This window comes from Elephantulus edwardii, unplaced genomic scaffold (genome assembly GCF_000299155.1).
Source record: "Elephantulus edwardii isolate Elephantulus edwardi_28Jun2011 unplaced genomic scaffold, EleEdw1.0 scaffold00047, whole genome shotgun sequence".
In the NCBI taxonomy this organism is placed as follows: Eukaryota; Metazoa; Chordata; class Mammalia; order Macroscelidea; family Macroscelididae; genus Elephantulus; species Elephantulus edwardii.
This window is the reverse complement of record NW_006399797.1, coordinates 5,942,998-5,956,207: the sequence shown is the minus strand read 5'-3', so window position 1 is coordinate 5,956,207 and position 13,210 is coordinate 5,942,998. Positions and strand designations below refer to the sequence as shown.

The 13,210-nt window shown below is 36.5% G+C and overlaps 1 protein-coding gene across 4 annotated transcripts in view; it reads right to left on the bottom strand.

Moving 5' to 3' along the window:
- The window catches only part of MON2 (MON2 homolog (S. cerevisiae)), a 189,823-nt gene that overhangs the window by 22,667 nt on the left and 153,946 nt on the right, over window positions 1-13,210 (bottom strand). For all 4 annotated transcript variants that reach the window (XM_006886042.1, XM_006886043.1, XM_006886041.1 and 1 more), the window contains 4 exons: window positions 12,557-12,747; window positions 9,265-9,325; window positions 4,597-4,720; window positions 709-916 (listed from right to left, as the gene is read on the bottom strand). In XM_006886042.1, the coding sequence (XP_006886104.1) occupies window positions 709-916; window positions 4,597-4,720; window positions 9,265-9,325; window positions 12,557-12,747 (584 nt within the window). The remainder of the gene's footprint in view (window positions 1-708; window positions 917-4,596; window positions 4,721-9,264; window positions 9,326-12,556; window positions 12,748-13,210) is intronic.

Here is a 13,210-nt window from a genome sequence, read left to right as displayed (position 1 = left end):
AAACATGATGTCCCTCTCCAAGGACCAGTCCCTCCTTGCAACATGCCCAAAGTATGTCAGACGAAGCTTCAGAATCCTTGACTTCAGGGAACATTCTGGCTTCACCCTCTCCAGGACAAACCTGTTTGTTCTCCTAGCAGTCCATGGTATATTTAACACTTTTCTCCAGCACCACAGCTCAAAGGCATCAATTCTCCTTCTATCATCACTAGTCACTGTCCAACTCTCCGGTGCATAGCATGCAATTGTGAAGACTATAGGCTGGATCAGGCGCACCTTAGTCTCCAGCCTGATGTAGTTGCTCTTCAGTACTCTTAAGAGGTCCCTCACAGCTAACTTTCCCAATGCAATTCATCTCTTATTTCCTGGCTGCTGTTACCAAGAGTGTTGACTGTGGAACCAAGTAAATTAAAACTATTAACTATCTCAATCTCTTTACCATCCATACTGATAATGCCAACTGGCCCCGTGGTGAGAATCTTTGTTTTCTTGATGTTGACATTCAATCCATATTGAAGACTGCAGTCCTTGACCTTCTGCAGCAAGCGCTTCTTGAATCAGATGATCATAAGGACTTATATTATGTGTCATAAAATTAGAAAGAGCCTCGGGTCAGTTCAGTACAATGATGAATTTTTTTCCCCGGAGTTTGCTATTAATCATTCACTAACCAGTGAATTTCCTTCTTCAACAAAATAAGATACATACCTCGGAAGTGGACATTTGCCACTTAATCGTTCATCCTCTATATATCGATGTAATACGTCTTGAGATCTCTTTAACAGCACTGACAGTGCCATTCGTGAGATGTAGCCTTCTTGAGGTGTTGTGACCTTATTACTGAAGGAAAACTGGAGCAATGTTTCAAAACACATTTTAGAAAACTCCTCTCTCAAACGAATATCAATCTCTGCTTCTGTGAAATTAACAATTTCTGATGGTTAATAAGAAGTTAAATCAACAAGTCATAATGATAACAATTCTGAGCAAACTTCAGCAATGAAAGAAATTCCTCAATCTGATGAAAGGCATTTATGAAAAGCCTGCAGCAGCATATACATGGTAAGGTAATTAACAACCCTTCAACTACTCCTTTCCTGCCTTGCAAGATCAAAACAAGGCAAGATTATCTACTCTATTCAACGCTTTACTGGTGGTCCTAGTGATTCCACAGGTAATAAGAAATGAATGGGATAAGGAGTATATGAAGAAGTGAAAATGTCAACAGAAAACAATTCTTCCTGTCCCTTCTTAATTGGCATCTATTAAGAAACCATACAGCTGAGAATAACTATGGCTCTTAAGTATTCTTTGCAGTAATGTGCTGGACCATTCTCACACTGCTTTGCAGAAGCCAACTATTGCAGATGCAATAGGCATCTCTTCTGACCTACGCACACAGTGATGCACTGTTTATAGTGTAAAAGCTGCACTGATGGAAGTATTTATATCATAGGAATTGGGAATAATGACAAATCAGGCATTTACTCTCCTGGAAAGCTATATATATATATATATATATATATATATATATATATATATATATATATATAAACAAACATATAATTGATAATGGGGTGAAAGTGGGAATATCTAGTATAAAGCTTACTTAGTAACATTCTGTGAGGAATATGTAAGTCTCCCAAATATGTCTCAAACTAGAAAGGAAATTTTGCCAAAGGTACCTTTAAAACATTCCTTCTTAAAGTCATCCATTCATTTAATTTGACAAGATAATTCTCATTTAATATGAGAAGTCAGGCCAGAATTAGTTAGCCTTCACCCTTTTAGATAACTGAAGTAAGAAAATTCAAGTTGCAAGTTAACTCAGATCTTGACACACATGTAAGAGGAAGTTAGATGCCTCATATTTGCAAAACACATGGAACTCCTAATTTAAATAAAGTAAATGATTAGCAGAAGAATTAATGGGAAGAGTAAAACACTTCATCCAAAATTGGGTCTAATAGTCTAATTATTTCAAAATTTTTGGCTCAGTCACTTTACTCAATTCACTTGCTTACACTTCTCCTATCACATATTGTTTTCCTTGTCATATTGGATGATTTCCTCAAATATTTGTGAGCTTTGGCTTGTAGATATGCTTTTAAGTTATTATGCACAACTGAGTCAGAACCGACTCACAGCTGATGCTTCAGTGGGTTTTTGGAAGCATTTAAATCACACAGGAGGAAGCTCTCATTTTCTTCCCTTAAGGCAGCTGGTGCATCTGAACCGTGTGCCTCTGGGATGGCAGAACTACTCTTTACCACTAGACCACCAGAGTTTCATATAAAATAGGGGACTGAAGAATGTCCATGTACCTTTCTTGTCCTGGTATATATAATATTAAAAATGGTCAGAGGTAACAGAAAACTGCTAGGAAAAACCAGAAATGATAACTTAATCATTGTTATTTATCTTAAGATACATAAATCTACCTGTGAATATTATTTAATGTGTATTTGACAAGGATTTATCCGTATGTTTTTCTAAGGTGTAACTAATCCTCATCTGAAGTAAAAAGGAGAGAGGGAAATCAAAGGCACACGGAGACGAACATGGACACATAAACCTCAGCCTCCATGACTGGGTTTCCAGAGGAACTAGACGGTGTTCACTTAGCACTGTGGAAAGGATCACCATAGGAAGGTGTAAGCAGAGTAGGGAAAAAAGAAAGAAGAAAACGGTAAGCTAATTTCTCTCTTTCTCTGTCTCTCTCTTTCACACACACACACACACACACACGCCCTCAAACCCACACCCACCCACCCTCAAGTTTACTAACTGTACGGACTGGTAGACCCATGGAGCCTACAGTCCCTTAGATACTTGAAATGGAAATCATTCCTATCTAAGTTTCAACTTTCAGCCAAACAACATAGCTATAAGGTGAACAGTAACACCAGGTAAGGACACACTTTTTAGAACAATCAACCACAGAGACACAAAGGGGAACATGTGCCTAGGAACAAAGCGTGGAAGGTAAGGAAGGGCAGGAAAGATGGACAAAAGGAAATCTTCAACACAAAGTGGGGAGAGTGTGTTACATTATGGGAACTGCAATTGCTGTCATGAAACAAAATATGTATAAAGTGGTCAATGGAAATTCAGTTTTGTTCTGTAAATGTTCAACCAAATAAAAATGGAATTTTTTTAAAGAAATAAAATAATTTATCAGCACATTTTAATAATTTTTTAAAATAAAATAATTTGTTGGTAAATTTTAATAATTTGAATGCCTAAATTAAAATAAATGGACTTAAAAATTTTTTTTTCTCTGAGATTCCTATATTTGTTAAATGGACATTTACCAGGAGTATTAAAAACTACCCAGACAAGATGAAGAACTAGTTTATGAAGCAAACAGCATGAGCGACATCTAGTGGTCAACTTGTGTATATAAATGCTCTTTATTGTCGGTGAGTATGAACCACAGCTGACGCCCTAGTAGGTTTTCCGAGAATGCAAACCACATGGGAGGAGACTGCCCATCTATCGCCAGCACAGCTGCAGGTGGATTCCAACTGTCAGCAGTGTGGCCTTTACGTTACCAGCAAAACTTCCTACAGACTAGGCCACCAGGGCATATAAGGTCATATATGCTTGGTATAAACTTACAACTTTTTAATAATAATCACACAGAAAATTATGCCATGATTGCACAATATCATTTAAGATTTGAACACAATTTAGAAAATGAGAAACACCTCTTCGGCCACCAAAAAAAAAAAAAAGAAAATGGAAAAAGCAACTTATATATTATCTTCCAATAAGGTAGCATATTCATGAAAATGAAAAGAAGCACGTAGTACTTTCGAAAGTATAAATTCTGGGCCCCACTCTTAAGACCTTAAGCAATTTTCCCAACCTTTGTAAACCATTTCTTTATCTGTTATATGGATAACATTCTAACAGAAATACAAGCAATGAAAGCATTTTTTAAATTTTTTTTAAAAATTATTATTATTTTGTGTGTACCGTCCAATCAGATCTGACTGCGCAGGAGGACACTATCCCTCCTCCTTCAGCAGAGCATCTGATGGATTCGAACCATGCACCTCTGGGATTGCAGTGCAGCTTCTTGCCACTAGGCCACCAGAGCTCGCTGAAAGCATATTTTTTAACATATTACCTTACACATAATAAGCATCCATGAAACATTGCTTCCTTAAGGAATGTTACACATCTTACATCTTTAAATGGGCTAACTGCTATTTATAGTACTGAGAAGTAGGTATTTGTTTCTTTATTTTACAGATGACAAAAATGAGACTCAGAAGTTAACCAACTACTAAGCAGCAGAATATATACTAATTTTCCTTTCTATTACTCTCCTAATAATTGACAGCTCCACATACTAAGAATTTATAATAGCCTCCAATGACTTAAGCTAATTCCATAAGTATTTTGCCATTTACTTGACCAGGATTTGCAAATATATTTATACTGACAGAGGATATTCATTATACTAACTACTAAAAATTACTTTATCATTTTCCAATCCACAATTATCACAATCACATAATTAAACATTTCTATAGTTTCTTCAAAAGTACTTAAAGTCATAATATTGTAAACATTAAACAAACATACCTGTAAATGAAGATGACTGAGAATGTATTGAGCCCTTATTAAGCATGGTCATTATCTGACCAACAAATTCCTTGGGAATAAAATTGGCATAAGGCAGTATCTCAGTGCTGATCAGTTGAACTACCTATAGAAAATGAAGTAAAATTTAAGTATTTTTTTTTGCCTTGAGCTTTTAGTGTATCAAATATTTTAATCAAGTTATAATGTCTAAAGAAAATGCTAAATATCCCTTTAAAATTAAATCAGCACTCTCAAGCCTATGCGCATGAACATTATAATGTAGAAGAATAGCACTGTGGGCTTAAGCCAGTGAAGAATGCAGATGGCATGGGAGTGGGTAAGGTTTTGATCTGCTGTACGTAGGGTTGCTGTACGTGAGAGCTGACTTAATGGCATCTAACAATAATAACAACAATATATGATGATTACCAATCTCTCTCCCTCATGTCTATGTATATGGACAGTTTAAGGTTAATAAATATGATTATAAATTTCTTTCACTCATATGTCTTACTAATTTTACTACAAAACAGTCAGTACTATTAAATATTTACTATGAAGTTTAAGGATGGCACAGGATATAATAGGGTTCAGCTCTTTTGTTCACAGGGTTGCTATGAGTCATACTCGACTTGACAGCACCTAACAATAATGCAGTTACTCACAAACCTTGATTTTTAAGAAAGTGATAAAATAGTTCTCTAGGGAAAGTAGTCAGCTTCTGAAACTACTCATTCTACACTAAGATTCATTACTGTGGAGTTGGAATGGACTCAAAGTGGCCCTTCAGTGGGTTTTTAGAGGCTATAAAAAGAATGGGAGAAGACTATGTCTCTCCTGAGGAGTAGCTGGTAGATCTGAAATACCAAAAAGGTGCCATTTTTGGGTTAAGAGCTCAGCTTCTTTCCAGTAGGCCACAAGAGCTCCCTTTTATATGAAAATATTAAACAGTGGGCTTAAGAATGAGCACTGGTGGCCTAGAGGCAAGAAGCTACACTGCAATCCTGAAGGCATGTGGTTTGATGCCACCAGCAGCCCCACAGAAGAAGGAAGGGCAATCTCCTCCCATGTGATTGAAAACCCACCAGAAGGTCAGCTTTTGGTTCTGACTCCACAGTATACAATAAAAGGCTTAAGACTAAGACGTAAACAAATCACCTTTTTATAACCACAAAATTGAGCCGAAGAGAAAAAAAAGTTACAGGTTTGTCAACTACCTTATAATACATCCTATGAAGAAAAAGACAGTAACACAGGAGTTTTAATATAGTAGCAGCACAAAGTTCCAGTAAGTATCAAGAGAAGATGGAAGGAATTGGCTGACACAGAAGAATTTCATGAAATGACATATGAGCAAGAGCCTATGGTGATGAAAGAGGAAGTAGATATTGCTCTGAAGGAATTGGCAAAAAACAAGGCTCCAGGAGTTGATGGCATACCAATTGACATATTTCAACAGACACTGGCCTGGATGTGCTCACTAAGTTGTGCCAAGAAATCTGGAGAACAGCCAGCTGGCCCACGGACTGGAAAAGGTTGATATTTGTTCCCATCCCAAAGAAAGGTGACCCAAAAGAGAGTGGAAATTATTGAACAATATCATTGATATTACATACAAGCAAGATTCTGCTGAAAATTATCCAAAAACGTTTGGAACAATATGTCAACAGAGAACTGCCAGATGTGCAGGCTGGATTTAGAAGAGGTCGTGGTACTAGGGATATTATAACTAATGTTAGAGGGATCTTAGCAGAAAGCAAAGAATACCAGAATGTCTATCTGTGCTTCATTGACTATGCAAAGGCTTTTGACTGTGTGGATCACAACAAGCTATGGCTGACTCTGAGAAGAATGGGAATCCCAGAACATGTGATTGTGCTAATGTGAAACTTATACTCGGACTAAGAGGCAGTTGTCAGAACAGAGCAAAGAGACACTACATGGTCCAAAATCAAGAAGGGGGTTCATCAGGCATGTATTCTGTCTCCATACCTTTTCAATCTGTATGTAGAACAGATCATCCGAGATGCTGGGCTATATTAAGAGTAATGTGGCATCAGGATTGGTGGAAGAATCATCAACAACCTGCGTTATGCAGATGCCACAACCCTGCTTGCTGAAAATGAGGAGGTCCTGAAGCGCTTGCTGCAGAAGATCAAGGACTACAGCCTCCTATATGGACTGAAGCTCAACATAAAACAAAGATTCTCACCACTGGGGCAAGTGGCAGCATCAGTATGGATGGTGAAGAGATTGAGATAGTTAACAGTTTTAGTTTCCTTGGCTCCGCAGTCAACACTCTTGGTAACAGCAGCCAGGAAATTAAGAGATGAATTGCATTGGGAAAGTTGGCTGTAAGGGACCTCTCAAGAGTACTGAAGAGCAACGATGTCAGACTGGAGACTAAGGTGCACCTGATCCGGGCTATAGTCTTCGCAATTACGTGCTATGCATCAGAGAGTTGGACAGTGACTAGGGTTGATAGAGAATTGATGCCTTAGAGCTGTGGTGCTGGAAAAGTGTTGAATATACCATGGACTGCTAGGAGATCAAACAGGTTTGTCCTGGAGAGGGTGAAGCCAGAATGTTCCCTGGAGTCAAGGATTCTGAAGCTTCGTCTGACATACTTTGGGCATGTTGCAAGGAGGGACTGGTCCTTGGAGAGGGACATCATGTTTGGCAGAGTGGAGGGATGGCGAAGGAGAGGAAGACCTTTGATGAGATGGATTGATTTTGTGACTAGAGAGATGGGAATAAGTGCGCTCGAGATGGCTAGGTTGGCACAGGATAGAAGAGCGTATAGAGCTCTTGTACATAAGGTCACTATGAGTTGCAAGCGACTCGATGGCACATAACAACAACAACAAGCACAAAGTTCAATATTTTCGATCAATATAAAAACACTAACACAGGGAGAATTAAAAGAAGACCGAAGAAATACAGCAAAACAGAAGTGATTCACATTAAACCATTTCAGGAAGTAGCATATGATCAAGAATTAATGGTTTTGAAGGAAGAAGTCCAAGCAGCATTGAAGGCATTGGCAAAAACTGCTGAGATATTTCAACAAACGGATCCAATTCAAGAAGCACTAGAAGTGCTTACTCATTTGTCTATGCCAAGAAATTCAGAAAACAGCTACCTAACCAACAAACTGGAAGAGCCTCAAATGCACCCATTCCAAAGGAAAGCAACTCAAGAAAATTAGTTAATTCAAGGTAATTATTGAATTAATACTACATAAAAGTTTTCTGATGATAATTTTAAAAATAGCTGCAGGCGTATAATGACATGGAATGGTCAGAAATTCAATTCAGATTCAGAAGAGGACATGGAACAAGGGGTAGCACTGCTGTGTCAGTTGGGTCTTGACTGAAAGAATATCAGAAAGATATTAACCTGTGCTTTTCTGATTACACCAAGACATTTATCTTTGATTCACAATGAGTTATGGATAACACTGTGAAGAATGAGAATTCAGAACACTTATTGAGGAGCCTGTGCATAGAAGAGGCAGCTGTTTGAACATAACAAGGGAATACTATGTCGTTTAAAACCAGGAAAGGTGTGTATCACGGTTGAATCTTTCTACCATCCTTTTTCAGTCTATATGGTAAGCAAATAATCCAAGAAGCTGGACTATATTAAGAAGAACAGTCAGTACCAGAGAAGAATGTAGCTCAGCAATAACTTGTGACATAAAGATGACAACTTTGCTTGCTGAAAACAAAGGGGACTTAAAGTACTTACTAATGAAGAGCAAACCCACCAGGTGCTCTGCAAGCAAAGAGGGGCCATCACCTCCTGTGTGATTTACAGCTTCTGAAAACCTGCTGGATGGTCAGCTATGAGTCATTTCCGACTCATTGGCACGTAACAACAACAATAAAGAAAACAAAAGACTTCATTACGGATTACGATTACGCTTCAACAAAGAGAAAACAAAAATCATCACCACTGGACCAACAGAGAGAAACTGAGAGAAAAGCCTGAAGATGACAAGAATTTCATTTTACTTGGATCCACAATGAAGGATTCTGGAAGCAGCAGTCAAGAAATCAAGTGGCATATCACATGAGGCAAATATACTACAAAAGAGCACGTTAAAGTATTAAAACGCAATGATGACACTTTAAAGACTAAGGTGTCCCTTACCCAGGTCCTACTATTTGCATGTGAAAGCTGGATAATGAATAAGGAAAATCAGAGAAGAATTGATAGCTTTGAATCAGTGTTGAGAAAGAATGCCGACTGAACAATGTCAAAATGTACAATTGTCAAGACAAATTTGTCTTGGAAGAAGTACAACCAGGATGATGCTTAGAAGTGAGGATAGCAAGATTTCATCCCACTTAGTCGGGACATGTTATCAGTAAAATACAGGAATCTCCCAATGAGTGGATTGACATGGTGCTGCAGTAATATGCTTAAACAAAGCAAGGCTTGTGAGTAGGGAGCAGGACCAGGCAGTGTTTCCTTCTGTGGTACAGAAGGTCACTAGGAGTCAGAAAAGGTTTGACAGCATCTGATGATAACAATCTTTGTCTTAACATGTTGAGATTCAATCTTAATTTTACATTAGTCTTCCAGTATGTTTATAAGGTCAACATTTCTATTACTGAATTTTCACAAATGATCACAGGAAAACCTTCTAAATAGTTTTCTTACCTCAACATCAATACTTTCATTTCTTTGGAACTCTTGAATGGAGAGATTATCTGGAGGTATGCTAAAAAAAAAAATTAAAAAAAAGAAACAAAACATTTGATTATTTTTTTTAAGGTAAAACCCTGCCTAGAAATACAAAATGAAAATAAATAGTGAACTAATACAGAAATGTCTACTTTCCTACTTTGTTTGTGACAGTACCATTTTTAAAAGCAACTACATCAATATTGTTTAAAGTCAATAGTATAAAATTAGTGATCCACAACAACACAAGATACTAACTACAGAAATGCTAATACTGAACTAGATACATTTATAGAACTGGTTTAGTGGTAAGAAAGTACACTGTCAACCCAAAGGTATGGGGCTTAAATCGACCGCTGCTCTGTTGGATAAGATGAGAAATCTCCTCCCAAACCATTTACTATCTCTGAAAAGCAACTGGATGGTCAACTACAGGTCAGTTCTAACTTGACAGCACACAACAACAACACTGCTCTGAACAGAGAGCTCTGCTGGCATAGTCTGCTGGCTTTTGTGCTACTAACCCAAGTGCCTGCCTCTCTGATGGTCTGAATCCACTAACAACTCTGCGGGAGACAGAGGAGCCATCTCCTCCTGTGTGGCTCATAGCTGCCGAAAACCCACCGAAAAGGTCAGCTAAGAGCTGCTTCCGACTCGCCAGGAATAAGCTAAGTTTAAGTTGGTGATAGCTGTTTTATAAGAATGAGCAGTAAAATACTATCATACTTATAAAATAGGGTATTAATGAATTTTAAAATGCTGAGAATAGGATGATAATGGCAATAATTACAGGGAAAATTAGAGTTAGTTATTAAATTAAATGTGGTTTTTATATTATCTCAGGTACTTTCACAGCAGGAGTGGCATCCACTTTCTAAATAACATGCTTCCAGAAACTCTACGGACTTTGATAAATGTCAATAGTTGTAAAGGGGCTTCAGGCCTTTTGTTCAAAGAGTTGCTATAAGTGGTGGAGTAAGTATTAGCTTGTAATTGACTGAAAAGGAAAGGAAAGCTTATTATGGCTAATACTATGCTTGAAAACAATGGCATTAAATAGCAAGGTCACAATGTGAACCTAAGCTTAATTGAGCGGTAAGCCCAAATAGTTCTGTTACTATGTTCTAAACGTAAAATTAGCCACATTTAGGTTGAGAGGTCTTTGTTTTCAACTGTGATTTGAATGAAAGTTTACAAAGCAAATTGATCTTACATTTAACTATTCATACACATTTTGTTATATATTATTAAATTACAACACTTATATACACTCTTCCCATTTCTTCCTTGTGATTCTTATTTCCATTAATCCTCCTACCTTACTCTTTCTAATTTTACTCTATTGTGTATTGCTTATTTTATCCACTTACAATATTAAAATACATACACATATAGAAAAGCATACAACATGTAGACACTAGAACTTGGTCTGGCTGGTTTTCATTCAACAAATATCTACTGAATATCAATAACTCTGTATCATCAACTACATGGTTGGTGTTCAAGATTCAGCTGTAAACAATATGGACTCAGTTCCTGTATCATGGAATTTACACAATGGTGTTCAAGTTTTAGGGTAACTCTGTAATCTGGCAGCAGAAGAAAAAATTTAAAGACATGTATTCAAATCTGAACCAATCATAGGAATTTCACAACTCTTACCATTAAAGTACATTCATGGATCTATATACACTCAAAAGTTGTATTTAAATTTTAATCTACAAACAATAAATATGTTTAGTGATACTAAAATATTTGTGATGATGCTGGTGGAAATTCAAGAGGAGTTGACAGCTAATAAAAATAATTAGGAAACTATAATAATAATATTGTTACTGGGAACAGTTAAGAGAAATATTTACTGGATTGCTAATTAACTTGTGATGATGAAAGACAGTAACATAAAATTTAAGATGGGAACCTTAGTGATGCAATGGTTATGTGCATGGCTGCTGTAACTTAAAGGACAGGAATTTGAACCCATTCTGTGTCTCCAAGGGAAAAAAACCCCTTGGTGATCTGTTTACATGTTGATTATAGCTAAGAAAATCCTACAGAGCAGTACTAACTTTGTCACCAGGTCCTTCTGATTTGGAATTGACTTGGTAGCACTCACAGTAACAAGGCTAGGAATGTCCTGATCACAAAAAAAAAGCCAAAACTGCAAACAGAAAGGTTCTAATCTACTTAATCTTTTGGCTGACTGATCAGGAAACTTTCTGATTGTACACTATGAAAATATACATACAGATCTCAGAATGCAAGCTCATCGATTACTTTAACTTATAGCTATTATCCTCTGGTGGCGAAGTTCATTATGTATTCCACTGCTAATCAAAAGGTTAGTGGTTTGAATTCCAGCCACTTTGCATGAGAAGAATGAGTCGTCTGCTCCTGTAAAAATCTACAGCTCTGGAAGACTGACAGAGGACTGCTAGGAGTTAAAACCAATGTCAAAGCAGAGCTCTTGGCTTTTTAAAAATCCCCGTTAGATCTTCAGAGTATATAAAGAAAACTCTGGTTAAACAATGCTGATGATTAAGTTTACTTTTCATTTATTAGTTTACTTATATATGAGAAAGGTACAATGGGTCACAAAAGATCCTTAAATTCTCTAAATTGAAGGAGTACTTAGGTCACCAGACTCCTTAGTGATATTTTAAAAATTTTTCACATGTATCTTTATTTGAGATAAAACCAGTTCTAAACTGATAAAGCATTTATAGGGTTCCCCCCAGTTATCTCTGTATATATATATATTTTTTAAATTTACCAAGGTGTAATTCATATGTCATAAAAACTCATCTTTGGGTATGATGAAATGAAAATTCCATTGTTTTAAAAAACAAATTTAAAACATCTTAAAGGGCTGACTATTATCTTCATTGATCATATTTATTCTAGACATACAGTGATTTTCCTGAAATTGTTTTCCTCCTATAAGTCAAATGGGTATCAGATTTATAAAAAAAAAAGATATCTTACTATCTTTACTAAGTTAAAATTATGGTTCCTTATTTATGAAGTATTCATATAGTCTTACATGTTAAGATTTCTTGTTTGCAACCAAAAATATTCTAAAGTGCAAAAAACCTCCATAATATATCTCAATGGAAAAATGCCCCAATCTACATCTGTTTTGTATACAACCTAACAATCTTAATAATCAATTACTTTGTAATAAATAATAATATACACATTTTTAGAGCACTGCAGTACATGACATTTCTTGAAAGACTGCCTTAATTTTAAAAATGAATAAGCTGACCTTTTAGTGAAAAGAAAATCTTCAAAAGTGTTGGCTAGTTCTGGCCACATACTGTCAAATTTTCCTGAAGAGGCATGCTGCCGGGCAACAGGTAGCCCAATAGAAAGAACTCTGAGGAGAGAAGTTACTGCTAGTTTCCATGTGCTTTCAGAAGGACAGGAATACTTCAAACTGAGAGGAACCCTAAGAGTCTGTGAAAACAAAAGTCAGTTTAAGGTAAGTATGCAATTAAAATACACACACTTTTAATTGTTTTAAAAGTCCCAAAATTACAGGAGAGAGAGAGAAAAAAATTATAGCAAAGGCATTTAGTTTTAAAAATGACTTTCCCCCCCCTTTTTTTAAAAAAAGATTACTTTCTAGAAAGGCCAATTCTCAGACAAGGTCCTCAAATCTTACTGCCTAGAGAGACAGACTTTTAAATCTTATCATCTTATAAACAATACTTTTAATTTTTACATCACAAAGAAATAGGAATATTATTAGAAAAGTTAAAAGAGCAGGAGATTTGCTATTTTACAGCTCTCTGGAACATTCTAAAATAGTTCTCCTAGCAGACAAGAATTTGCCTGCTGTGGTTCTCCCATTCTGGAGATCGATACTGGTTATAATTTGCCATTTACTTTTATGTTGTTGTTTGCTGATGAGTATAAA